Source organism: Cyprinodon variegatus, unplaced genomic scaffold (assembly GCF_000732505.1).
Source record: "Cyprinodon variegatus isolate N-32 unplaced genomic scaffold, C_variegatus-1.0 Scaffold132, whole genome shotgun sequence".
Taxonomy (NCBI): domain Eukaryota; kingdom Metazoa; phylum Chordata; class Actinopteri; order Cyprinodontiformes; family Cyprinodontidae; genus Cyprinodon; species Cyprinodon variegatus.
Window position 1 is genome coordinate 1,028,292 of NW_015150585.1, and position 25,684 is coordinate 1,053,975.

The 25,684-nt window shown below is 36.4% G+C and overlaps 1 protein-coding gene across 1 annotated transcript; it reads left to right on the forward strand.

Annotated features, from left to right (window-relative positions):
- The first annotated feature begins 6,550 nt into the window (after nt 1–6,550).
- Nucleotides 6,551–23,991, forward strand: LOC107085769 (choline transporter-like protein 1). The gene is made up of 16 exons (XM_015376315.1): nt 6,551–6,794; nt 6,996–7,082; nt 12,057–12,205; nt 12,933–13,069; nt 13,693–13,786; nt 16,462–16,631; nt 17,213–17,302; nt 17,432–17,574; nt 17,739–17,925; nt 19,486–19,654; nt 20,757–20,913; nt 20,998–21,081; nt 21,170–21,307; nt 21,754–21,990; nt 23,315–23,389; nt 23,500–23,991. The coding sequence occupies exons 1-16, from the start codon at nt 6,771–6,773 to the stop codon at nt 23,503–23,505; spliced, it is 1,947 nt and encodes a 648-aa protein (XP_015231801.1). The 5' UTR covers nt 6,551–6,770; the 3' UTR covers nt 23,506–23,991.
- The last annotated feature ends 1,693 nt before the right edge of the window (nt 23,992–25,684 follow it).

Here is a 25,684-nt window from a genome sequence, read left to right on the forward strand (position 1 = left end):
GAAAATGTGATGTCCCTAGGGCTGTAGCCTTCTTTTAAGCAGCAGTAGCAGCAGGTGAAAACGCAGAGAAATCTCCAGCCACTCTGTTACTTTCTCCCCATCTTGAAGAAACACTATGTTGAAAATAGTTCCAAAAAACTGAAGCTTATATAAACATATATATATATCTGATCCTCATTAACAGGCCCAGGCCTTAATAAGACATTTAGATGTCCATTTCAAACATATACATATAAGTAAGAGCAGAAACATAAAAAACAGCACACAACAATAAAGTATAGGTGCTAGCGATAAAGTTGTATATTGGGAATTTTTCTGATATGTGATTTCAGTTAAATGTATAAATGACGGCAAAAAAAAATGTAACTCAGCATTCTGCAAGTCTTCCAGCTTAAAATTCTGTGCACACTAAGATAAATAAAGTTTATATTACATTCAGCAACTGCAAACACAATAAAATAATTTATTTTAATCCCAAAATCCTATTAAGCAAACCTGCATCCGGCTACATCTGCTATTCTAGAATGTCTTTTACAAGGAAAACCTGTCCAAGGTATCAGAACTTAAAATGGATATTTAATCCGATTAACACTTTCTCAATAAATTCAAACCACTCAATATTCTTACAAGTTTTTGCTGCATTAAGCAACAAGCCTCATCGCTGAATATATGGTTTACAGTCATTACCACATGCTATCCAATATTTGCAGCAATTATATTGCCTACAGTGATACTGTAAATGCGATATCTTAGTGGTGTATTGTAAACCCATAAGGTATAAATTATAAGTTATTGTCAATATTCTCATATTGACCCAAACCCTAATGAAGTTGTGGTAAACTTTAGGTCACAGCTGTACCAAACCATTAATCCAGCAAATATTTCCCACATACAACAAGCAAACCGCTCCACCTTTTTTCAAAAGGTTCACAGTCAAGGTTAGCTTAAAAAGGAAAATTCTTTTCAAAAGCAAACTGGAGTCCACTGGATATCCAAATATAGAGCTAAAAGGGGGAACCTGTTGTTTTGGGCTCTGACAGTATAATTAAGGCATGCATTGTGTGGTAACTACCAAGGCAGCAGCTAAAAAAGTAAGAGTGGTGAGCATTAGCCAGACATGAATGATAAGAATTTTTATAGGTGTCCTAAACAGATGAACAAATCGTTGGGTAATGGAAAAAAACAAGATATCCTACATCTAGAACCGATATCTATTAACTGAAGAACTCTGAAATGATGGTTATGTTCTGCAGGAAACATGTATAAATTCAGAGGGATTATTATCATGGGCTTTCTCTGTCTAGATGTAAGCAAACAGCTTAGTCACCACATCACACAGTTCTCTACTTTTTATGGATATGGCCCAACTGAAACTGTTTAAATGATGGAAAGACCCTAGTAAAATGTGGCTGTGGTCGATTTACTGCAAAAAAACTCATTCCTTTTGTAAAAAGTTTTAATGATCCAATTAAATATTTAAATTACGTTCTGAAAAAAGTTAGAAATGTAATATCTGCTATATGTGAACCATGGGCGAGGGGGCATTTTGGTTTGAGTTGTTGATTTGCTTCATGGAGGTTGTGATTGCTTTAAAGCTTACTTTAGGTTGGCACTTGAAAAAAAATTGTTTTTCATATTTAGCAGAATAGCTGTACAAATTAAAAAAATTAATACTTTTTGTAAAATAAAAAGCCAGAGCTATTAAATTAGTGAACCGTTGAATTATCCCTGTTGAAATGGCTATGATTACATAAAGTGATTATGATTATGGTTCATATTTTGGACACCGTTTCTAAGGAAATTCAATAAAATTTTCCTAGTTTGTACAATAGATATGTTTGTTGTTCTCCTGACTGCAGTAGTGAGAGTAGTTAATACCACTGGGTGATTTAAAAAAGCAGTGTGAAGCTACTAGAAAGATTAGCCTAAGAAATTTAAAGTTGTCTCTAAGAACATTTGAAATAAGAGATAGTTGTTGAAAGATGGGCGTAATTAAAACATCTGCGAACAGGCTATACAAGTAAGGTAATAGAACACAGTTTCCAAAACAGAAAAACACCATGATCCCTGGAAATATGTCCTTTGGACAAATAAATCTAAACTAAATACATCTGAACACCAGAATAATACATACAAAGGTTCCTACTGTGAAGCATGAAGGTGGACCTGTCATGGTTTGAGGTTTATTTACTGCCAGATGACCATCACACCTTCGTAGAAGCCAAAATGAATTTTAGTCTTTATCAGAGTAAGAGCCCTTCACCCTGTGTAAAAAGAAAATAAAAGCAGATGTAGACAAGATATATTCACCAACAACTGGCTGAGAATTAACAACTGGAAAGTCACAACTGGAACAACTGGAAAGTCACAGGCCAAGTCAAAACCCAGATCTGCAGCTTATTGAGATTCTGTAGAGTTATGTAAAATAGGCTGTGCATGCAAATATCCTGTGAAACTGAAGAGTGAGAGGAACCGTCTGTAGAATGATTTTAGAAGATGGCTACAAAAAAGCTCCTCATTGAATTTATTTGAGCTAAAGGAATAAGAGTGGGGGCAACAATAGCTGTTATGGGATAGGACAGGGGTCTACAACCATTAAAATCTAAAGAGCTATTGGGCCCTGAGTCTGGCTTAGCTAACGTCATTTAGAGATTTTAAATAACTGCTAGGGGGAATTCGCTACCATTTTAAACAAACAAGCTTAAATTTTCTTCTAAAATTTTGATTTAAAAAGCAAAAACAAACAAACAAAAAAATTATGTCCAAGTAAGAAAAGTATACCCTCTGGGCTATGGTATCCTATCATTTTCCTCAGCAAAACAAACATGTATGTGTTTTAAGAAAATTATCCCTGCAAATCTTGTCTGATTTCTCAGTAAGCCTGAGAAAATAACTTTCGCAAAAAGAACATTTTTAACCTTTCAGTCAAAATTTGAGCATAGTATAAATTCCTAACAATTTAGAGATTTTGACAATTTGTGTTTGAATACATTTTATAGCAGTAAAATTGTGTAGAACTTAATGTTTTAGCTGTTTGGTGCATGGGAGTGTAAGAACTGAATTCATCACATCCTTCAGGACTGCACATTGCTGACACTATGAGTCGTGAAGGTATCCGAGGAAAGGCAAACATAATATTTATCCTTGTTTTGCGCTCCCTATGACGAATGACTCGGCCCAGACCCCGAGCAGACCAAGACAGTGACGCACTACACCTCTTCACCAAGAATGCTGCTGAACACATGCTGCACTGGCAATGATTCCTCTAGTAGGGATCCAGGACAGCATGTTGTCCTTGGATACAGTTGCCAAAGCAGCATCAGCAGGAAGCACTTACAGTCAGATTCAGGAGATGAGAGGCAATTAGCTGCTTCATCACATGATAAGAGTGATAAATCCCTTGGCAGTTGTATTTGAACATGTTCGCTAACACTTCAGGAGCAATGTAACCTGACAAAACATCAGCACTGTTGCTAATTGATACTTTCAGAACTACAGCTGTTTTAAAAATGCATGATATGTAATGTTTTAATTTAAAGTTGATGAGCATGGAAAATGAAAATCATATGTAACTGCTGTCGCAGCTGCATTACATGCCTGCCATTAGAGATTACGCTTCATTTATAGAATCCAGGGTAATACTTGAATTTACAGTGGCTTACAAATGCAGCGATACTATTTTTAGCTTTTTCCATATTGTCACATCAAACAACATAAGTGTGAATGTATTTTATAAAAACTAAAATAGGTGCAAACATTGAAGTTGAAGGAAACTTATACATAATTGTATACATTTTTATTATTTTTTTTCTTTTAATGCAGAAGTATAGTCTTTGTACTGAGCCTGTTTTACTCTTAGAGCCCCTAAATTTAACTCAGTGAAATAGGTGCTGGAAAACAGAGGTATACAGTTTGGTTTACGGAGTTGTACATATAAAATTTTTTACAATGTCAGCCATTTTCCTTTTCATTTACAGCTACACATTCATATTGGTATTTCACATGAAATCCAAATAAAATACTCTGGGGTATTTGCTTGTTATCTGACGTATTCTGAAAAAGTCCAAGGGGGATTATGAGTATTCATTAAATGGTATTTTTATTGTCACGAGACTCACAGTAGATCTAGCTAAGAGGAAGAAGTGACGCTTCAAAGGCTTAAGACAAATGGTTAACACGCAGCAATGGCAGGAAATGGGAATGTTCTGCTTTAGTTTCCTTTTCAGAGCTCTTTCAGTTGTTAATAATTACTTCCGCAGCTCAGTCCCTTTTGTACACAGGAGGTAAATCTTCAAAACTAAATGCTTCAAGCATTTCTTTATCAGGAGAGTCTGTAACCTAATTTATTAGATTTAGTTAATTAGTTTTGTGAGAAACTGTATTGTTAAATATGTTTACACTGGAAGCCTATCAGAGTGCATTCCCCTTCTTGCTGAATGAGCTCTGAGGAAAGGCACCAGCTTCCCTGCACCTCAGAGGTCACATTCAGCAATGACGCCTTTTCTCCACCAAGCGGCGCCAAACTCTCCGCAGACACCCAGCATTCCATCCGCTGTGCTACATTCAAGGAAGCTAGTTCTTTTCTCATTCCTACTTGAAAGTAACAGCAAGTATGAACATCTTATTATTCGTTTAAATGTTAGACTCCAAAATCAGAAAAATACTGGAGTAGTTTTAATAAAGCAATTTTTTACTTAAATTTGAGTAAAAACATTAAAACCTACTGTTACACTTACTTAGATTAATCTCTTGATCCTTTTTTTTTATTTAAGTAACCAGAATTGACATAGCAGAGATACACCAAAAGGTTTGTGTTAAAATCATAAGCCTCTTTTATATCTAATATGCTTTCCTGCTAAGCCTTTTGGAAGTCACATGACTATGTATTGTGAAATATTTCCACTACACAGGCTACGGTAATACACACTCAAAGTATGTTAAACTCACTACTGGAAACATTTTTTTTATTATTATTATTCAGTTGGAAATAATTTAAAATGTGCTTCTTTCTATTGTTTTCAAGCACATTTAAAACATTTTAAATGTAAAGCTGTTCATGAAATAATGTTTTGTTTTTATAATGTTTTTTTTGTCTTTTATATAAATAAACTGGTGTGATAACTTAGTAGACATTTGATTGTTTTTTTTTTTGTATACGTGTATTTTGAATTAATAGCCCCCTGGAGAAAACTCCACCAGCCGCCACTGGCTGAGACGCTACCGTTTACTGTTAGAAAATGAACATCCAGCTCTCCCATCTTTCGGTCCATGATATACACACACACCTCATAGGATCATCACCATCATAGGATGGGCCCAAATATAAATGATAAACACAGACATGTATCTATATCGAAGTGTTTTTATTGTTTTTCCTTTTACAGATGCACATTTCAAGTTTTCAGTTTCAAGTTGATGTTTGCTGATAGATGTTTAATGAAGATAAATTGTGCCTTCATCGGTCGTAGATTAGAGATATACAGTTAAATTCGCAAGTGGGCAAATTCAATTCAGTTTGGTTCAGGTAGATATTTCATGATGCAGATAATAACAATCTGATTGTACAATTTATTTATGAAGCTTTATAATAATAAATAAGTGCTATAAAATATTTGCCCGCATGCTTGCATGAATTATCTGTGCCCATGCTTTTTCTAAAATAAATAATTGCCCCAAAATTTTTTTGCTCGCACGCTCGCATTTTATTTGGTGCCCTATTGTGCTCCTGTATAGCTGTGGGTTAGCTGACGCCTCTGGAAAGAGGGCGAAATCGGAATTTGTAGGACAGCGCAATAACGTAACTATCGGTAAACAGAATGCAGCTGCTTAGGGGCCCCCAACCTCTTAGGGGCTCTGTCACTGACATCTTGTTCTGCAATTTTGGATGACAACGTCTCTTTGTAGATGTAATGGTGCAAAAAATTCCTCTTAAACCCTTTTTTCTCAGAATTTTTTCTCAGAATTCTGACTGTAATCTCAGAATTCTGACTTTTTTTCTCAGAATTCAGACTGAAATCTCAGAATTCTGACTTTTTTTCCTCAGAATTCTGACTGTAATCTCAGAATTCTGACTAAAATCTCAGAATTCTGACTAAAATCTCAGAATTCTGTCTTCTTTCTCAGAATTCTGACTGTAATCTCAGAATTTTATCTTCTTTCTCAGAATTCTTACTGAAATGTCAGATGCCATTCTGACTGAAATGTCAGAATTCTGTCTTTTTCCTCAGAATTTTGACTTTAATCTCACAATAGGGGGTAGGGGATGGAGGTATTCTACTTTATATGGGACCCACACAGATAATGTTGCTTACTGGCCTATTATTGTGTCGTTACATTGGTACAGCACACAACCACAGACAAAAAACAATAGCAACAAACTAACAAACATATTTTTACATATTTACAGCAGATTTCGGAGCACATCGTTTAAACATATATAACATCCAACAATGAACTCAATGTAGGCTAAAAGTATTTCAAAACGACACATGTTTGTATGCGGGCTGTTGGTTTGTATGTTATGTCCTACAGTCCTTAAAGGCAGCACGCAGATCTTCCTCGGCAGTAGGGAGGTGTATCATTTGTCTTCCGTGTTTACCTGAAGCCGTTGGAGTTTCTTAAAGACGGTTTCTAAATCTACAAACTAGCAAATAATGTTAACTCCCGGGTGACCCATAAACAGAGAAGAAAACCAAGACTCAAAAAGTTTTTATAAGTATACTTTAAAAGTAAAATTTTACTCCTCCCCCCCCCCCACCGAACTCTCAGCAATGGGATGTTGTAGCAGCGCAGAGGTGAGTTGTTCTGATGGCTTCTGGTTTAACAGCCCTGTCGGTGGGCAATGTAAAATGTGACGTCCTCTCCAGCAGCTGTGGCAGCTCTTTGTTTCAAACTCCTCAGTAGTTGGTTGTTTGGCTGCTGCAGAGAGAGAGGCGCTCCCACCAAAAACACACCAACAATAACCGCTCCTGTGTTTTCTCACCATGCCTTGGCAGGGGAAACGGGACTGGAAGCCGCTGAAGGATCGCAGCTGCACGGATATACCATGGCTTCTCATATTCATACTGTTTTGTGTTGGCATGGTAAGTCTGGAGGGTAATGATGGATATCTAGGATTAGTTATCAGGGGCGGCTCTAGACCAAGTTTACCAGGGGGCCAGGGTGGGGCTGCTGTTTGTATCTCAATCAGAGGTGTCAAGTAACTAAGTACAAATACTTTGTTACTATACTTAAGTACACTTTTTAGGTATCTATACTTTACTCCATTAATTATTTTTCTTCCTACATCTGACTTCTACTCATTGCATTTTCACACAAGTATCTGTACTTTTTATTCCTTACATTTTTAAAATGTTACTCGATACTCTTGGCTTCGGTTTAATGTTTATATATATTTATTTCACGTCATCTGTGCCATCCAATGCAGATCATTGGTGCATCCACATCTAACGAAAAGTAGTGTAATTGATGAGTCATATAACGCAAACACTCATTGGTTAACTAAAGGAAATCATCCAAAGCATGCAGTTCTTCAAACTGCAAACATGAATAGTCTATCTATGCCATGCTACAATGAAATTCAGAAAAATTCAAAAATGTCTGAAAGGTCGGACACAGGCGAGAGCGTATCGGAGACCAACAAGACCTCCCTCATCCTTGGTCTCAAAGAATTTTTGCAAATTGTTTTTTTTTTTAGAATTTTTTCAATTCATATAGCGGCATCCGGCAGTTTTTTTTAAAGGTTACTTTATACTTTTATACTTTAAGTAATTTTTGGAGCACATACTTTTTCACTTTTACTTGAAAAAAGAGGTTAAGTTGATACTTCAACTTTTACCAGTGCTTTTCAACTGCAGGATCTACTGTATACTTACACCTAAGTTACAAATGTGTGTACTTTTTACACCACTGATCTTAATATGGCTTAAGTTTTAAGGTGACTGCATTTTAAAAATAATAAATTGTAAAGTTGAATGATTAAATTGGTCCAAGTGAATTATCAGTTACATGCTGCAAAAATTGTCCGTTTAATCAGGGTCCCGTATGGAGATTGATACTCTAAGAAAGAGAATATTGCGTGTGAGAGGATTTTACTTCAAATAAGAGCAGTAATCTGCCAGTGCAGTGAGACAATTGCACTTTGCAAGACTTCTTGAAATCAGATGTTCTCATAACAAAAAGTATATAAATCTCAAAAAAAGATCTAAGATTTAAGTGCAGTCCATTCAGTCAATAGATATAATCTTATGACCTATTTTGTATGACACAGTAAAAGGTAATCTAAAATGTAAAAACTTCTTCAAATGAGTGGGTAAATTTGATGATTAACTAAGAAAATTGTATTTCCCCCTCAAAATAAGATAATTACATATAAACTACTTGAAATAAGATGGATTTTTTTTTTACTGAAATCCTCTTTTAACATTAGTAAATTGTCTTACCTACCTGCTCAAATTGAGGTAAAATAAACCCCTTTTCAAGAAAATTGACTTGTATGTTACTTATGTTTGCCTGTTTTCTTTAGATTTCAGTTCACTGCAGCGTTGCTCTTAAGCATTTAACTCTACATTCACATTTCAATTGTGAACTTAATGTTTTGCATTATGTGGACAAATCCACAGTATTTTTTAAAGTATGGGATTTTTCTTAATCACTTTCTAAAGCAAGCAGGGAATAAAGAAAACCAAAATATTGAATTTTACTGACATCTCTTTTTAAATTTCCTAGCAAACAAACTTCTGATGTGACTGGATAAAGGAAGTGGCTTTCATTAGTGATGTATGTTTAATTTACATGCTTTATCTTAGATTTTAAGGTATTTTACCCTGAGGTGGTTCTTGCATGAAAAGTGCCCTGACTGGAACCTTCATTTGCATTACAATCATAGTCGGGGAACTTTCCTGGGACAGAATAAAATGCTGTTTGGTTCCATACAAGGTATCCTTAGGTAAAGATGCCAAAGTCTACAAGAGAATTTTAGATATTTTGCCATTTAATCTGGAGTATTTCATTCCTAATAAAAAAAAAAAAAATCCAAGTTGGTTGCAGTGCCACAATTTATCCTTACAAAGAAAATAACCTTAATATATACGCTCTAAAAATGTGTTGTCTGAGAAACCCACAGGTAATACTTTCCATATCCAGACAGGTTTAAGGTTAGTTGTCCAAAAAGTTATGAGAATTACGTCACATAAAAATGTGTGATCAAAAATATGTGTTGAAACATAGAATTCATGTTATGAAAGCTTTTCAACCCACAGCTATCAATAAAGAGAAAAGTATCCAAACTTTTTTTATAAGCTTAGAAAACAGTTTTCCAACATTCTATTATATGATTGATAACATTGTTCACTCATGTTTTTTTTGTTTGTTTTTTTAAAGAAATATCTATAATATTTTCATGGTAAAATAATCCTATTCGCAAACACCAAAGATTAGAAATAAAAACATAGCAGTCGGCAGAGCACAAATGTGCGTGTTTTAGTGTTTTCACTTTTTGGGAAACCTTGTGGATATTTTGGGGTTTGACTCACATCATGATAAAATCTGGATGGTATTCTCTCAGTGTTCTTATAGAACCTTCTTACATTGTAAGTAGAGCAGATAAAACTTTTGTGGTAAGTCTACCAGTTTAACACGTTTTGAGACATTTTTGCCCAATCTTTGTAAAATAGCTGAAGCTTAGACTGATTGGATGAAGGAAGTCTTTTAAAAGCAGGGTCTGTACTCACAAAAAAAATCCTGAAGTACTTTTGAAGAACTCTGACTTCAGCCTAAAAATTCTTGCCAAAGATTGATTCAGATAGTTGCTTAGAGCAGCTCTAAGCATAGACTTAACAAAGCTTCTGATCTTAGTGAGGAGGTGTGGTTGGCCCCTTTGCTATGAGTGACACTGGCTTCTAAGAGCTGTGATTGGTTGATACATGAAACAAACAAAAAAAAATTACAAATGCTCCTATTTAAAATGTCCTGATTATAACATTAAGAACTGCATTAAGAATTGTGTCTCATGATGATAAAACTTAACATTATTAAAATTTCCAGCTGTATTAGAATGTTTGGCATTATTTTGATTTAATCTAGTAATTTTTATAATTTTGTTTACCGTAAATCNTCTATTTCTATTTGATCAAAACAGACTACCAGTGGAATGAATAAAAACAAGAATTTGTGTCTCTTTGAACCTATAAAATACTAGGTTCATTTATTGAAAAAGTACAGTTACCATAACGGTATACAAAATATTTTTCATACATCTTTCAGCAGCTGCAATTTTTCAGCACGGCAATACGAAAAAAAAGAAAAAGAAACAGAATGGAATCTTGGCCAAACTGAATTGTGAAACAAAGTTTAAAAAAAAAAAAAAATTATGGAAACTGTTCTGCCATCACAGCGAAATTTTATTTGAGGCAGGTTAAAAGGCAGTAGGCTACCAGTATCATATATTTCAAAGGAAATTCAGAACAACGAAAGCCAACGAAATTCTGTCATTTTAAAACTGCCTGGTTACCACCAGACCTACCGGTAATCACATGTCTTTCAGATGAGAACGATTGTGTAAGGGCCACTACGATCTCTGTGTAAGGATGGGACTTCCCATGCTAATGGCTTGGCTTCGTTAGCAAACATTGCCCCCCTGTGGTACTTGTATCTTACTATCACAAGTTGTTAAGGACAGCCAGGAACATCTTTGGTTCTAATTTTAGCCCCGGCCTGTATACGAGTACTGCCATTATTTACCTCCGCCGACAGCGAGACCGGCCATTATTAGAGACCCGTCCACTAATGGAATACAGGCCAATATTAGAGAATTTACGGTATATAATATTTACGTAAACTCACCTATGTTCATTTTGTTTTCATTGGTTGTTTGTTTAAGCCACTTCTTAGAAAAAAACAAATATAAAATATAGAAATGTGGAGAAAATAATGCTGAAGCAGCGCATCTCTCCATACAGCTTTGTGAGAGAAATCCTGGAGTGTTGAAAGATAAACTGGTCCCTTGATCATAGTGTGAAGATGCCGACTTTATGGTGCATTTGTTAGACTAAGACTAACTTTATTGTCAGAAATTTTGATGCGTACTGCTTTCAACAGTGAATGAACAGCTTACAACAGTGAAGCAGGGGGGAGTGGCGGCCTAGTGGTTAGGGCATTTCGCTTGGAATCCAGAGGTTCTGAGTTCAAACCCCACGGACTGCCCCTCTAGGTCCCCGAGCAATGGGGGTTAAGGGTTTTACTCAGGAACCCAGAGTGCAGACTGTGGGGATCGACCGGGTACTTGCAACCTTCTCAAAGCACAAATGCACTGATCTAACCCACTAGGCCAACACTCCGTCTAAAAGTAGGAATGCTTTGTGCTGATATCATATCGGGTCAATATCGGTATCAGTCAGTGCTCAAGGCAATATCAGTATCGTAATGGAAAAAAAAAAGTTCAATCAGGACTTCCCTAAAGTACACTGAAGTTTGTGGTTGTAACTAGAGATGCAGAAATCAGTTATTAAAAGTTCATTAAAAACTCATTTTGGTTGCATACAAAGTTTTATTATTTTGTTTCTTATAATTTGTTTCTGTTCACTTTGTAAATTAATAAAGCCCATTGTGTATACTTACAGTAACAAGGAAATATGTCAGTAATGAAGATAAGTCCAAGATCCAGTGTAGGGGACGAAATAAAAGATTCTAAGAGGGATATCCATGGACTCGGGCTCTTAGATACAGTCATACTTTCTGCCTTGTAGAGAGTAATTTAGAATGGTTTGGATGTGAAGAAACCATGTGGATCGATGCACCCTAGGTTGTAATATGACTTAGAGTTCAAGAAGTGTAAACATTTGAACAAAAATTTGAAATCTATACACAGTGTGCAGCTGTATAGAGGTGTTTGTTTCATAACATGATGTACGTCTCGGTATTTAATACAGAGAATAGAGGGAACGGCCAGCCTATCTGATCTGTTACAAATACACTCAGAACCGTGAATATTAGACGCTGGCAAGTTCCTTAATGTTGTTCCCTTGGTCATTATGTTCTCTTGTCTGTTTTGTCTGCAGGCCTTTATTTGTGGCTTTGCCATTGCCACAGGAGGTGCCTCCCGTCTCGTTTCTGGATATGATAGTTATGGCAACACCTGTGGCCGGAATAACACCCACAAGAAGATTGAGGGAGTACCTCTTAGTGGGGCCGACATGACCACGAAAAAGTCAGTAAATCTGTTTTCTACTCATTCTTTCTCAGTTTATTTGGGTGTCAATTTTTTTTCCAGCTTTAATTGTCATTACTCAGTTAAAAGTACAGAGCAACGAAATGAACTCTCTACATTTAACCCATCCCTTTGGGGAGCAGTGGGCTGCCATCATGCGGCGCCCGGGGAACAGTGTGGGGTTAAGGGTCTTTGCACAGGAACCCAGAGTGGCAGTCTGTGGGAGTGGGTTTCAAACCCACAACCTCAGGATTCCAAGCTCTATGCGCTAACCACTAGGCCACCACTCCCCCAACTAGGTTACCCCTTAACCAGGGCTGTGCCAGAACATATGTCCGCCCTAGCCCTTTATATAGCACTATACAGAGGTTACGCCATTTTACATGCGTGTAAATGTAAGAGCTAATTTTTATTATTTGTCCTAAATCTTTCAAAATTGTGGGGGCTGGAGCTGGAACTCCAGCATACAGGCCACCAGCCTAGCTTCACTGAAACAAAGGAGTCTGCTTTATTGATGGGCTGATTGCCATGTAGGGTTTGTTGACAAAAAGAAGCATTTCAGCAACAAAGCAGAGTTTGTCTAATGGGCTGGTAAATGTCAGCATCTTTAAGTTTCTTCCCTCGCTGACATTGCGACCACAGAAAAAGTATTGCATCTTTGGTTGGCACTGTATGACAATTTACAGTTTTAAAATCTAAAATGTTCTCTTTTTTTCTTTTTGTTTAGATATGTTTTCTTTCTAGATCCTTGCAACTTTGACCTGATCAACAGAAAAATAAAGTCCATTGCCTTGTGTGTCTCCAAATGTCCTGAAACAAAACTAGAAACATACAGAGACTTAAAAAATTTTGCCATCAATAATGGTGAGTGAATATTTAGAGCAGGAAATACCCAAGTTTAAGTTAGTTCCATTGTTGTAAAAGTAATGTGTTGTTAGACTGCATTTTTACCAAAGGCTTAGACATGGTAAGTTCTGAGTGGACACGATGACTGCAGCTTTTATTCCTCATGCAGCATTTCCGCTTGTAGCTGATATTCTTGCTGATTCTAGGAGGGGTAATGGGCTCAGACTGCACACAACGCGACATGTAAAATTAGAAAACAGCCGTTTTCAACATTTTCAAAGGCTCTTTGTGTCACCCAACAGTTGCAGTACTTTCATAGTGACAGCTTTCAGTTTTTCACAATGGTTTTTATTATTGTGACCTTTATGTGCTAAATCATGAGACGTCTCTAGAGGTTTATATCTTTCTAGGTGTGTTCTGAGGAAATTTAGGTGGCATGGATGTTAAAATTATGTGATTTGGCTTCACGGATGCATCAAACATAAACCAGGAAGTTAATTAGAGTTATCCTTTGGCTGCTGATTATTTCATTCTTATAGATTGAGGAATGATAAGTTGTCTGTACATTCCTGAACATTTTTTTTTTCATTATCATTATTTTGCTTTTTCATTTTTTTTTTATTGTTTTTCTATCTTGTTAGGCTCTGAACTCTGCTCGTATGATATTCCTCCGGCAAAATATGACTGGAGTGCAGAAAGAACAACTAAATGTCCAAAACTTCCTGTTCCACCAAGGTGAGTTGTTTCAAGCCTTTTTTGTTTTTTTTTTCTTTTAATGTGTTTGTATTTTCTACTCTAAATGAGAATAAATTAGTGTTCATGCCCATTTAGCTCTAGCCATATTTTATCATAATGAAAAAGACAAAGAAAAATATGTTTAATTGGACAATTTGTAGTTTATCTAAAAAAAGTATAATAATGCAGTCTAAATAAAATAATCTAAAAAGTATATCATACTGAAGCAGAGATCCTGTGGCACACTGTAAATTAGACTTCTCGTGCCTTAAACAAACAAAAAAAAGAAATATGACTTTCTTCTTCCAGGTCATCGATAAATATCAGATTTGGGAAAGCTATAACAGCACACGCTAGTACTACTGTCAGAGATAGTGAAGATTTTTCCTTATCAACCAGCATTAATTCAAAGATATATACATTTTTTAAAACATAATGAAAGCACAAGTCTTTGTCAACCAGACCTAGAATTATTATTTGCACAAAATCACGTTGGTTTTGGTTGTCAAAAAAGCTGTTTCCCATGCATTTAACACAAGTATTTAACACTTTCAGCAGACTTCTTTTAACATAATAACTTTAGTTTTTATAGCAAATACTGATCAAGTTTATATAGATAGACCGATACATCTGCCAGCTAATATTTATGGCTTTTTGTTCTAGTATTTGGATGGGGTGATACTTGCATATGTTGGCTGACTCATAAGCACATTAGATCATTTGGAGTGCACGCATTGACAAATGATCATTGTTTCGTTTCTATTATCATTGAAATTAAAGAAGAAAAATAAATATCAACTCCAAAAATTGCCCAAGAAATGGCACATATCCAGGATCAGTGATACAATGTAAAGATAATCTGCATTTGCCTTAAAAAAACAGTACAGCCGATCTTTAGCTGCAGCTGGCCAAAAAGGTTAGCGTTAGTGACCTGTATTCTGATAATTATTAGCTTTACTAACACTAAAACGCTTAAGAGATAATAAAGATAATAGAAGCTAAAGCTTGCGATGCACTGTGCAATATTTTCAATCGTCGCTCATACCCCCAACTTAGATTGTCCGAATCAATCGCAGAGTTCAAAAATTCACAGCTTTCAATTAATGTCCTCACAAAGTACGAACTGATGCTCTGATGCCATCTGACTAGTCACACTGTACCTCCTCAAAGAGGTCAAGGTCTTGAACAAACCTGACATGCAATGCAATAAATAAAGGTAGCTAGTAATAGAAGAAGAAACCTCAGTTTTTGTTTCACTCATGCGTAATATGAAAATCTCAGAGGAGAGAGTCCTCAGTCTGGTCATGTCACTGCTTTAACGTGCGTTTTACTCATGAGCCATGACCAAAAATTTTAACCCCCACTGTTTTCGTTGTCATTCCACCGTCACAAGTACAGCACAACGAAATTCACTCTCTGCATTTAACCCATCCCTTTGGGTAGCAGTGGCTGCCATTTTCAGCGCCTGGGGAGCAGTGTGGGGTTAAGGGTCTTTGCACAGGAACCCAGAGTGGTCGTCTATGGGAGTGGGTTTCAAACCCACAACCTCAGGGTTCCAAGCACTATACTCTAACAACTTGGCCACCACTCCCCCAACTAGGTTACCCCTTAACCAGGGCTGTGTCCGAACGTCCGCCCTAACCCTATATATAGCACTATACAGGGGTTACGCCATTTTACATGAGTGTCCAAATGTCAAGTTGAATGGGAAAGTAGTACATCCAAATTTCCCACAATGCACCTTGAAAAGTAGTGTGGAACTACGGTCACTAGATATCCCAGATTGCTTTGCAAGAGCTCTCTTTAAAAAGCATCATGGCTGCTTTTTGATCCGTGTTCTTCTTTGTTATTCTGTGGGTTCGGGCTGAGGGTCATATCTTGGTAGGTTTGTAGTTGTACTATCTATTTTCCAAGTCCTGTGTGAGAGCCAAAGCTTGGAATATTGTTTTATATCTTGCACTACATTGAATTTTTGTACAACTATATCCCACCCGTCTGCTTTGTTTCAGTCAGTTCAGAACCTGATACTGAGGATTCAGTCTCATATACGTTTTAGAAATGTCCCTACTTCAGCAATACTGTCTTAGTTGCGTCTTCCACAAAAATCCCAATGAAATAAAGTTTAATGTTTGAACTCACAAAATGTTCTGCTTTTCGTCCATCATATAATGCTACACTCAAAATATTTTCACTGATGAATTTGTACCAATGCACGCCTATATAGAGTAAAACATTTCTTTATCCATTCTGTGTATTTTACAAGTGCTACAGTCTTGGTATCCTGGACAACTCAAACAACACGCTGTCACTCCTATTACAGAGAATATTCATAATCATCATGTAGCTACGGCACCAGGCCCTGAAATACAAACATCCAATAGATCTAAACATCTCAGAAGCTCAGGGATGAAGTTGCATTAAAAGAAAAAAATTACACAAAAGGAAGTTTTTTTTAATGTTCCTGATGCCCGTGTGCAAAACCAAGCATCAGCACTGCTGCATTTCATCAGCATAGGATGGCTGCAGCTCGCAGTATGATGGGAAGGTGTATCCTACCGGTTATATACTTTTCACTTTAAGCGTTTTCTCTCACTAGATGAATAAATGGTTAAAACAAAAAATAAAATTTTTGAACTTTACTTGTTTTTTTCAAAATACTGTCCTTTTCCTTTTAGTAAAGCTGCTCCAATCTTCCATCGCTGTATCCCAGTGGACATTTCCTGCTATGCTGAATTTGCCCAGGCCTTCATCACATTTGTCAATGACAACACCGTGCTGCGACGAGTCGTTGCCGGGGTGATGACCAGCAAGGAGATCATCATGGGTCTTTGTGTTCTGGCTCTGGGTATAAAACTTTGTTATATGTAACATATCGTATATGCAATGGACCTTTTAAGTGGTTACTGAAGTGATATCAAAATAAAACATGCTTGAGAGATTTGCTTTGCTACATCCCCACTGCTCAGCTCCGGCTGCTCATGAGGATTCAGCAGGAAGGAAATATTTGCAATTGAAGCTAAATATGGTGCTTAAAAGAAAAACAGGAAGTCTGGGTGATTACCAGCATTGGATCCTCTAAAGTTGGGCCTTTGGGTAATGATTTAATATCTGCTTTGAGTTTGCCTCTTGGTACAGCTCTGTATCAGACCTGATCTTAATCTGAATTATTTGATGTGTCTGTTTTGTGTGTGATACACATTTTTTATGAGTCCAAGGTCTGTCTGTTATTCACTCTGAAGGGTTTCTATCTAATGGAAATTCAAGCATTAGCATACTAATCTTAGGCATTTAGAAAAGCATTTTCTGCAGGATACATACAGACATAAAAAAAAAAAGAGGAAAAATATTTGGGTAGATGTTTATTTCAGAGTTGCAGCTCCAAGTTAATTGTCTTTGTTATATATCACTTTTATCTTTTTGCTTCAGTCCTGTCCCTGATCATGATGGTTGTTATTCGTTACATCTCCAAACTGCTGGTTTGGATTCTCACAGTTCTGGTAATCATCGGCTCTGTAGGTAACTGGCTTTATTCTGCTACCCTCCATAAATTGCCCACAGAAAACTGCAGTAATTTCTGTTTTGCATTAACTTTATGAGTTCTTTTTTCAAGCTCACGCTGCTTTTTAAAAATCTGATCTTTTGCAGGTGGGACAGCTATCCTCTGGTGGCTTTATGCAGACCACAGATTTGCTCTCAGTCAAAACAGCACAGATGTATTTGGGAAAGACGTGGCTATGGACAATGAGAAGGCCTTGCTTGTGTATGCCATCGGGGCTACTATTTTTACAGTATGTATGTCTATGTTGAGAAGTCTTTTAATCTTAATCAGGGTCACAATCAATACTAAAATGAAGTTTGTTTTGTAGAAATACATGAAAACGCTTCATAATAGACATGATGCGATTATCAGCCTCTGGGACAGTAAAAGAAAACCTTTGGTTTATCCTTGCAGGTGGTGCTTCTACTGGTGATGTTTTTCATGAGGAAGCGTGTGGCTCTCACCATTTCCCTGTTCCATGTGGCGGGGAAAGTGTTCATTCACCTCCCCCTGCTGGTCGTGCAGCCCTTCTGGACTTTCCTTAGCCTCATGTTCTTTTGGGTCTACTGGATAGCTGTGCTTCTCTTCCTCGGGACGTCAGGTCAGGATAAAAAAAAACTATTTCTGCTTTGCTCTCTTTATAGTTGTAAAATGTCTCTTAGGAAGTCTTTTCTTAGAGAAAAAAAATTATATGGTTTTTGGTTACCTAGTGACTTTTAGTCTGGCTTTTGTAACATTACTGAACTCCCACATTTGGAATCCTTGATCCCGTGACGTGGAGAACACGGTCAAAGAGCCATTTCTTGATTCAGCTCCCACTTCGCCATTCTGCTGTGAATTTTAAAGTCCCACTGAGAACAAAGGACCAACACAGAGAGTTGCATTGCATTGAATCCCTGCTTTACTTGTATTGTTTGAGGCCGTTTTTTGTGTTTTATGAAAGAGATCCAACAGTAATGAGTACTGACTATTTGTTTTACATTAATATCTCAAGAGTTTGATTTTATTTGTTTTAAACACAGTTTTGTTTGATTTAAAAAAAAGAAAATTGTAGTTTCACTGGGAAGCTAAAAAATACATTTATGATAAAGCAGGAGAACTCATACTTTTTGTAACATTAGATTTGTTAAAAGTTTTCCATTCTTATTGACACCGCGTGTCAATAAGAAGTGTAAGGAATCCTCCAGAGTTGTTGAAAAATGTTCCTTTAATAGTGTAACACTGTGAGCATTGAGGTTTGAAGCATCCATATTTTTTTTTTAAAGCTTAAGTTGATACTCTGACTTCTATAAAAGTGTTTTTAAACAGTAGGATTTATACTTCTACTTAAGTAATAAACCTTAATACTTTTGACACCTCTGGTTTTACATAGTTGCAGTAGTCAGAGACAAGAACCTTTTCTCTTTAAACCATATTTCATAATAAGCATAAAAAACAAATTCAGTCAACTGATTGAAATATCTAAAAATGCTTAATTAACCTGATTGTCTGCTCTATTCAAGCCTCCCTCAAGAATTGTTTTTGCCATTTTCTGTTTCATCAATGAAATATTCACATTTTTAATTTTATGTTATCATTTGAAATCATGTTTTCCAAACAATTGTCTAATGTTATGGAAACTTGCTGCCACGCATATATCTACAGTAAACTAACATTCTCCAAATATTTGGTGGCTAAGCTAGGCCTGTTTACATGTTTTTTCAAGGCCAATCTAAACTATTTCATTGACGCTGCTAAACTGAATTGAACTGACCTTAGTAGATGAGTGCAGATTTTCCTTACTTATTTCCCCTTACTTATTTTTGCCTAAACAATGATTTCATAAAATGTAATTTTTTTTTCTCCTATAAATCAGTTCACTAGGAGAAGTTTAATTTTAGTTTTCCTTCTTTTTAAAAAAAAGTCAGAATAACATTATTTTGGTATAGAAAAAGTAAACATTTTTAAATGGACATTTTATCAACATTTAACTGAGCACCATACATGATCTACATGGAAAAACAATTGACAAAGCGAGGACAACAATAAAAAAAAATAGGAGATGCATGTTAGCCAGCCAGCATTGTTTCTGCTTCACCAGTAAATAAAGAAAGTTTTTGGTTTCTGTTAACCGTCACAGTAAAGTGTGTAACCCAAATCCAATGCTTGTATTAACCCTAAGGATCCCCCGTAAAGAACAACTCCACTGGTGTGGTGGAGTATGAAATGCAGGGGCCTCTCCAGTACATGGTGTGGTATCATCTTGTCGGGCTCATCTGGATCAGTGAGTTCATCCTTGCTTTCCAGCAGATGACCATTGCTGGAGCTGTGGTCACCTATTATTTCACAAGGTATGTTATTAGTTGAAGGACATCTGTTTTCTATGTCAATGTTTTCCTCTTTATTTTTACATTGCACCTAAAATTACTCAACCTTACCGATGCAAACTTAGTTTATTGGCAAAAACATACAAACTAAAAGATGTTGGTATTTATTGCATCCAACAGGAACAATTTTCCAACAGCTCAGAATAACTGGTATTATGTGTTTTTTTATTTAAATAACTCAAAAGGCCATTTTTTTAATCAAAACCTTAATCTCAGTATTATTCAAACCTTCCTAATTGGTGTGAACAGCATATTTATGATCATAACCTACAGCAAATGGGCTTTATTCATAGTTGGACACTAACTTCTGGCAGAGTCCCTGAGGAGCTGTACATCTAGGAACAACAATAATTATCGTGGATGAAAACTAGATTAAAAAATAACTTTTTGTAGTCCTGGTTTAAAAAAAACCCAAAAAACTAACTGAAACTTTAATAAGAGTTATAAAACTAATTACAACTAACTGAATTTCAAGAGAGAATGTGCTCAGATTCCTTTCTGTCTTTGTCATATTGGATTAATAGTTTATAGCTAGTTTCTTGCTGCGGCTTTCGCTTTTTTTTTTTAGCTGTACCACATTACATCAACAGATGGCATGTACAGCAGTCAGGCCCTTTATATATATTTTTTTCATCTTGCCTTTGGTATGTAAGTCATGTTAGATAAAAGATTAAGGAATAAAAACTAAACTGAAATTGCATTTTCAAACTAAACTAGCTAACAAATACTCTAAACGAATGAAAACTAAAATAGTTGAAAATCAGAAGGAAAAGTAAAATAATACTAAAACAAATACAACTCTTAAGACTAGTTAGGCACTCTTCTTGATCTCTTAACTTTGTAGACTTGGTTCTAGACCATAGCAGTGTTTTAACATGCAATGCAATGTTGCTATCACTTTATACAATAATGAAAACACCGCTTCCCTGAGACCAAACCTGATATAGTTTCAAATATCTGCTCTACTCCCTGGAATTGAATCATCTGGAGACTGTCGTTGTCATTGGAAGAAGGCTTAAACCTTCTGTATGATAAAAGCCTTCTTCTCCTTTTTGATGCAATTCAGGGACAAGTCCCAGATACCAGCTCTTCCAGTAGTTTCCTCTATGATGCGGACCACCCGCTACCACCTGGGCACTCTGGCGAAGGGATCCTTCATCATCACGCTTGTTAAGATCCCTCGTCTCATCCTAACTTATATCCACAGCCAGCTCAAAGGAAAGGTGAGACATCATTTTTTGTTATAAATTGATATAATTCCAAACTGTGCCAGTTTGTTGAAAATGAAATATTTTACCATTCTGCAGGAAAATGCCTGCGCTCGTTGCATGTTGAAAGCCTGCGTCTGTTGCCTGTGGTGTCTGGAGAGATGCTTGGCATTTCTTAATCAAGTAAGTAACATCATGGATGCGAGGGAAGAATCTGCAGGATCCAACAAAGCTTTTGTGTTTTTTACCAACCAATGTTATATTGTCTCAGAACGCCTACACTGCGACGGCCATCAACAGCACAAACTTCTGCACTTCAGCTCGTGAGGCTTTGGTCATTTTGGTGGAGAATGCGCTCCGAGTGGCGGCCATTAACACAGTGGGCGACTTTGTCCTGTTTCTGGGAAAGGTATCCTCAAGACACTTTAGACATTTTTTGTTCTTTTTGGATACAGTTTCTTTTAGTTATGCTTTCCCTAAATATTTAACCAAGTTAAAACCTTCTCTCATTAAACAGGATTACAGAAAAAAAAAATGCAACTTTCTTTTGGTTGCATAATATTTTTTATAATTTGATTTTATGCATATAATTTAGGTTAACCTTTGAAATTCTGCCATCTGGGGTTTTATTGTTGGTCTAAAAATCCTACCAGTGTGTCGTACCTCTTAATGCTTGCTATACACAAATTAAACAGTCCGTTTCTTGATATTCATGAAAATGTAGCACTTTAAATAATGCAGCAAACCTTGTATTCAAACACAAGCTGAAGAGCATGTGCTGCCATCTAGTGGTAAACATTCCTATTAATTCTGTCCCTGCTGAGTAATCTCTTATCAGAACTTGTTCCTCTCCAGGTTTTGATCGTCTCATTTACAGCTTTTGCGGGCATCTTGGCTCTGAATTACCAGCGGGACTACACTGTCTGGGTGTTACCTCTCCTGATCGCCTGTCTTTTTGCCTTCCTCGTGGCCCACTGCTTCCTCTCTGTGTTTGAGAACGTCGTCGACGTCCTCTTCCTCTGCTTCGCTGTGGACGTGAAGTACAATGACGGCAGCCCTGGACGAGAGTTCTACATGGACAAGGCCTTGATGGTAAAAAAGCTTGTTGAGTGTCTGTGAGTTATTGTCATAATAATTCCAGGGTTCAGTAGTCATATTTTAGTCATGTTTTAGTTTCCGCTCCCAATGAGTCATGAGGGCCCAGGGGAAAAAAGAAAATTCTCTGTGGAATGGGAGTTTCAAAAGATGAAATGTTTTATTTATTACATGTAAGCCAACTAGACATATATATTTTCAGTCTTTATAATTAACCTATTTACTTAATTTTTACTTTATTAACCTTTTAGATTTTATGGCCTAAACAGCATAAAGCTTGGAGCTTCTCTCTAACTAGCTCTAAACTGGGAAACTCTTTGGGTTAAAATTATTGTGGTGGATTTCTTAAAAGATCTGTCCTCTCCACTTTAAAAAAAAAAAAAATGTGCGTGCAAGAGCATGCACAAGCCCATTTCTCCTCATGCATGCGCTGTTTAAAATGTGCTGTTCTCATAGCTCACACAAGCTTACTGTGTCCACAAACAGCAGGGACTAAATGGTGGACTTTATAGTAAACTCAGTTAACTGACCGTTCGGACAGATGATCACAGCTCCTCCACTGTGCGGGGCCTACGCCCTCTTTATTATTAGTCGCTGCTGTCGGGTAGTGACAGCCTATGGCGACACCGTGCCAAATCTCATGTGTTGCGAGGAGAGCTCTCTAGGCAAAGCATTCCGGGATATATCTGCCTCTTTTGAGGCCTTTCTTTTCCTCTCATACACTTTGTAGACACTTTTTCTCTTATGACCATCAGCCATTTTCAAAGAGCTGTGGTGAGAAAGGCGTGCTTCAATGACTGGCTGAAACCATAGTTCACCACAGATATACGGCTTAAAGTGCGCATGCGCAGAAAAAGATAGCTAACGAGGCGAGCACATAAGATGGCCTCACGTAAACATATCACCAGAATGATTGACAGTTAGGAGGACCACTTATTTAGATGATCCACCCGGAAATAAAAGATCGTCCTCTATACCTTTAAGAGCAAAACGTCCCAGGTTTTAAACACTTAAGTGTTTTGTAAATAATTTGTGAACTAAAATGTTTGGTCTGGAAAAGTATGGAATTTTTAGAAGACAAATGTTTGGAAAACCTGGATTTCATAGATGGGTGAGAACCAACCTAACTGCTATATTACAATTAAGTTTCTTTGTTGTTTTTTATTTGTTTCCTTATTCATCAAAATACCAAAACTGTAGAAACTACAGAAAAAACATTCAGTCTGGATATATGAGAGCAAATAAAATGGAAAATTGACATCCGCCTTGATCTTGCTTTTATTAAATGAAGTCGAATAATTTTTGTATTTTCCAATTCCAGGAGTTTGTTGAAAATAGTAAACAAATGGCTAAGCGCACGTCAGAGGAGGGAGATGGACGGGAAATGAAGCCCATGGTGAGTTTCAAAAAATCCCACATCTTCCTGTATTGTTTGTAGCATCTCTTCATGTGTGCTTGACATGTCTGTAGGTATTGAGTACATCTTTTTTTCCCCCTTTCTTACAGAAATGAGGGCAAACTTCAGCTTGACCAGGAGTTTAACCCCCATGCCTTCTAAAAAATACTGAAAAGAATTCCTGAAATGCAAACACTATAAAAGTTCTTAACAAACCCTGGATTATCAGTAACCAGCATCAAATATGAACTTATTGGCAACAGTTTACAACGCAACAGCAGCTCTGAAGAGTTGCATCTGGTAGCTTTTACTGTATTTTACAATTGTAAAAAGCAGATTTTTTTTTATTTTTAGTTAAAAGCTAACAGAAAAGGAGCAATGCTCTGTGGCTTTAAGTTTGCAGTTGTTTAACGGCTATTGGTTTGTTTTTACTTTTATGCCTAAAATTATCTTTTACTGCATCTGTTTAAACATGAAATTATGTAGTTTAGCTCATTTGTATGTTCTGCTTTTTTATATATATATTCAGGTCAACAGATGTTTGTTGATTCTGGTGCCTAATAATGCACTGAATTCCTATGGGTTTGTTTTTTAATGAGTTCTGTCATTAAATCTTTTTAATTATTCTGTTTCTTTGTTCCATATTTAAAAAAAAAAAAGATGATTTTTATGGGGGTAGATTTTATTTGTTGGCAACACTGATGTTACATAATAATATTATAATACATTTAAAGCAAACATTTAATAGTTGCGTTTAACCACTTGAGGGCAGCAGAGCTATTTAAATATGAAAATGTTTTTTAAACAACCCTGGGGTTGAAATTCTCTTCCAGAAAATGAATTGGTGGAGCTGAATCGCTTCAGAATTTGGTAAAATGGGAAAACACAGAAGAATTTTCATGTTTACAAACAATACATCAATCCTATTGTAACTTGGAATATATTTTTAATCCATTCAAATCTTGTACGTCTCTAAGCTTGTAAAGATATGATATCAGTCATATTTTAGCCTTAATAAATATAAATTACAGCCCTGTTGATAGGAGAACTCAGAGGAAGTTGAAGGCTGACCTGATTTGATCTCCGTCAGTGTCTTCTTACTGTATCGATCTACAGGCTCCTGCCTCATCCTTTTCAGTTTGTTGAACAGCCAAGGACCAAACCACTGAGCAGTTAGTGGTTATTAATGGGACAGCAGTCGCTGCTCACTGCTGTCCACCTCCATAAAACACAGAAATCAAGAGGGAAACAGCTCGATGGCCTGCTGGTGACAAACCAAGAGCTGGTTTCTGCTAAACAGCACATTTACAATATGTGCAATTTCTTTCCCAAGCAGGTTAAGCTACGCTACAACGTCGGTCATTGAAGTTTTAGATGCATTACTGCTTTAACAGCTGAATTAAATCACTAGCATGCCATCAAGTTTGGCAAAGGGTTGATAGTGAGGGATTCCTTTGTTTAGTTAAGTCACATTAAACTGAAACAGGTTACTGTATGTGTTATGGCTGTATCATCATATATTAAGATTTCATTATAAAGGTGATCAGTCAAGAAAAAAATTTAATTTTTGTTGAAAGAAAAAACATCTAAAACATTTCAATACAGGAAATGGATGGAAACATAAGAATGGGTGCAGATACATAATGATTAAGATACAGAAAAGGGCTAAATGCTTCTTACACACAGTCTAAACTTATGGTAACATGTATGGTTATGGTAGTCTGTTTCTGGAAGCGATCAAGGTTTTATTTTAATGCTATATTCAGTTGACAGCCAGATTATTTTTAGCAGTGGTGTGTTTGTTTATTATAGAGCAACTCAGCAACTATTATGGTTGCTTTTTTTATGGTCTTATGAATTGCAAATGAGCGTCACTGTTGTCAAGGCAGCCTCCACTTCGGAATGGACAGTGAAGCCAGCCCGCACGTATTTTTTTTAGGTTGGGCTAATATTAAGAATTATGGTATTGATGCCTGTGATTGTGTTTTAAAATATGAGCAGTAATTTTGATATATATATTTTTTTTTTTAGAAAATATTTGAATGAAGTTAATAATGTCTTTAGTATATTTTTCCTTTTGTTTCTTTTTTTCTTGTTTTTTGATTCATTCATTCTCATTACACTCAAACCCTTTCCGAAATGTTTTTTCACATGAACACTTTTACTTACTGGTTACAGAGGAGGCCCTCCGCGTGAATTTAGCCCAACTAAATCATAAAGAGTTTAAAAATTAAAGCCCCACAAAATCTCTACACTTATTCCCTTAGACCTAAGTTGATAATATTGTTTTAAAAC

Excerpts from the sequence above, each read along its gene's own strand:
- LOC107085769 (XM_015376315.1), top strand. The coding sequence starts at position 6,771 with ATGGGATGTTGTAGCAGCGCAGAG. Across the intron at positions 6,795-6,995 it reads GATGTTGTAGCAGCGCAGAG|GGGAAACGGGACTGGAAGCC; the intron begins GTGAGTTGTTCT and ends ATGCCTTGGCAG. Across the intron at positions 17,303-17,431 it reads GGTAATCATCGGCTCTGTAG|GTGGGACAGCTATCCTCTGG; the intron begins GTAACTGGCTTT and ends GATCTTTTGCAG.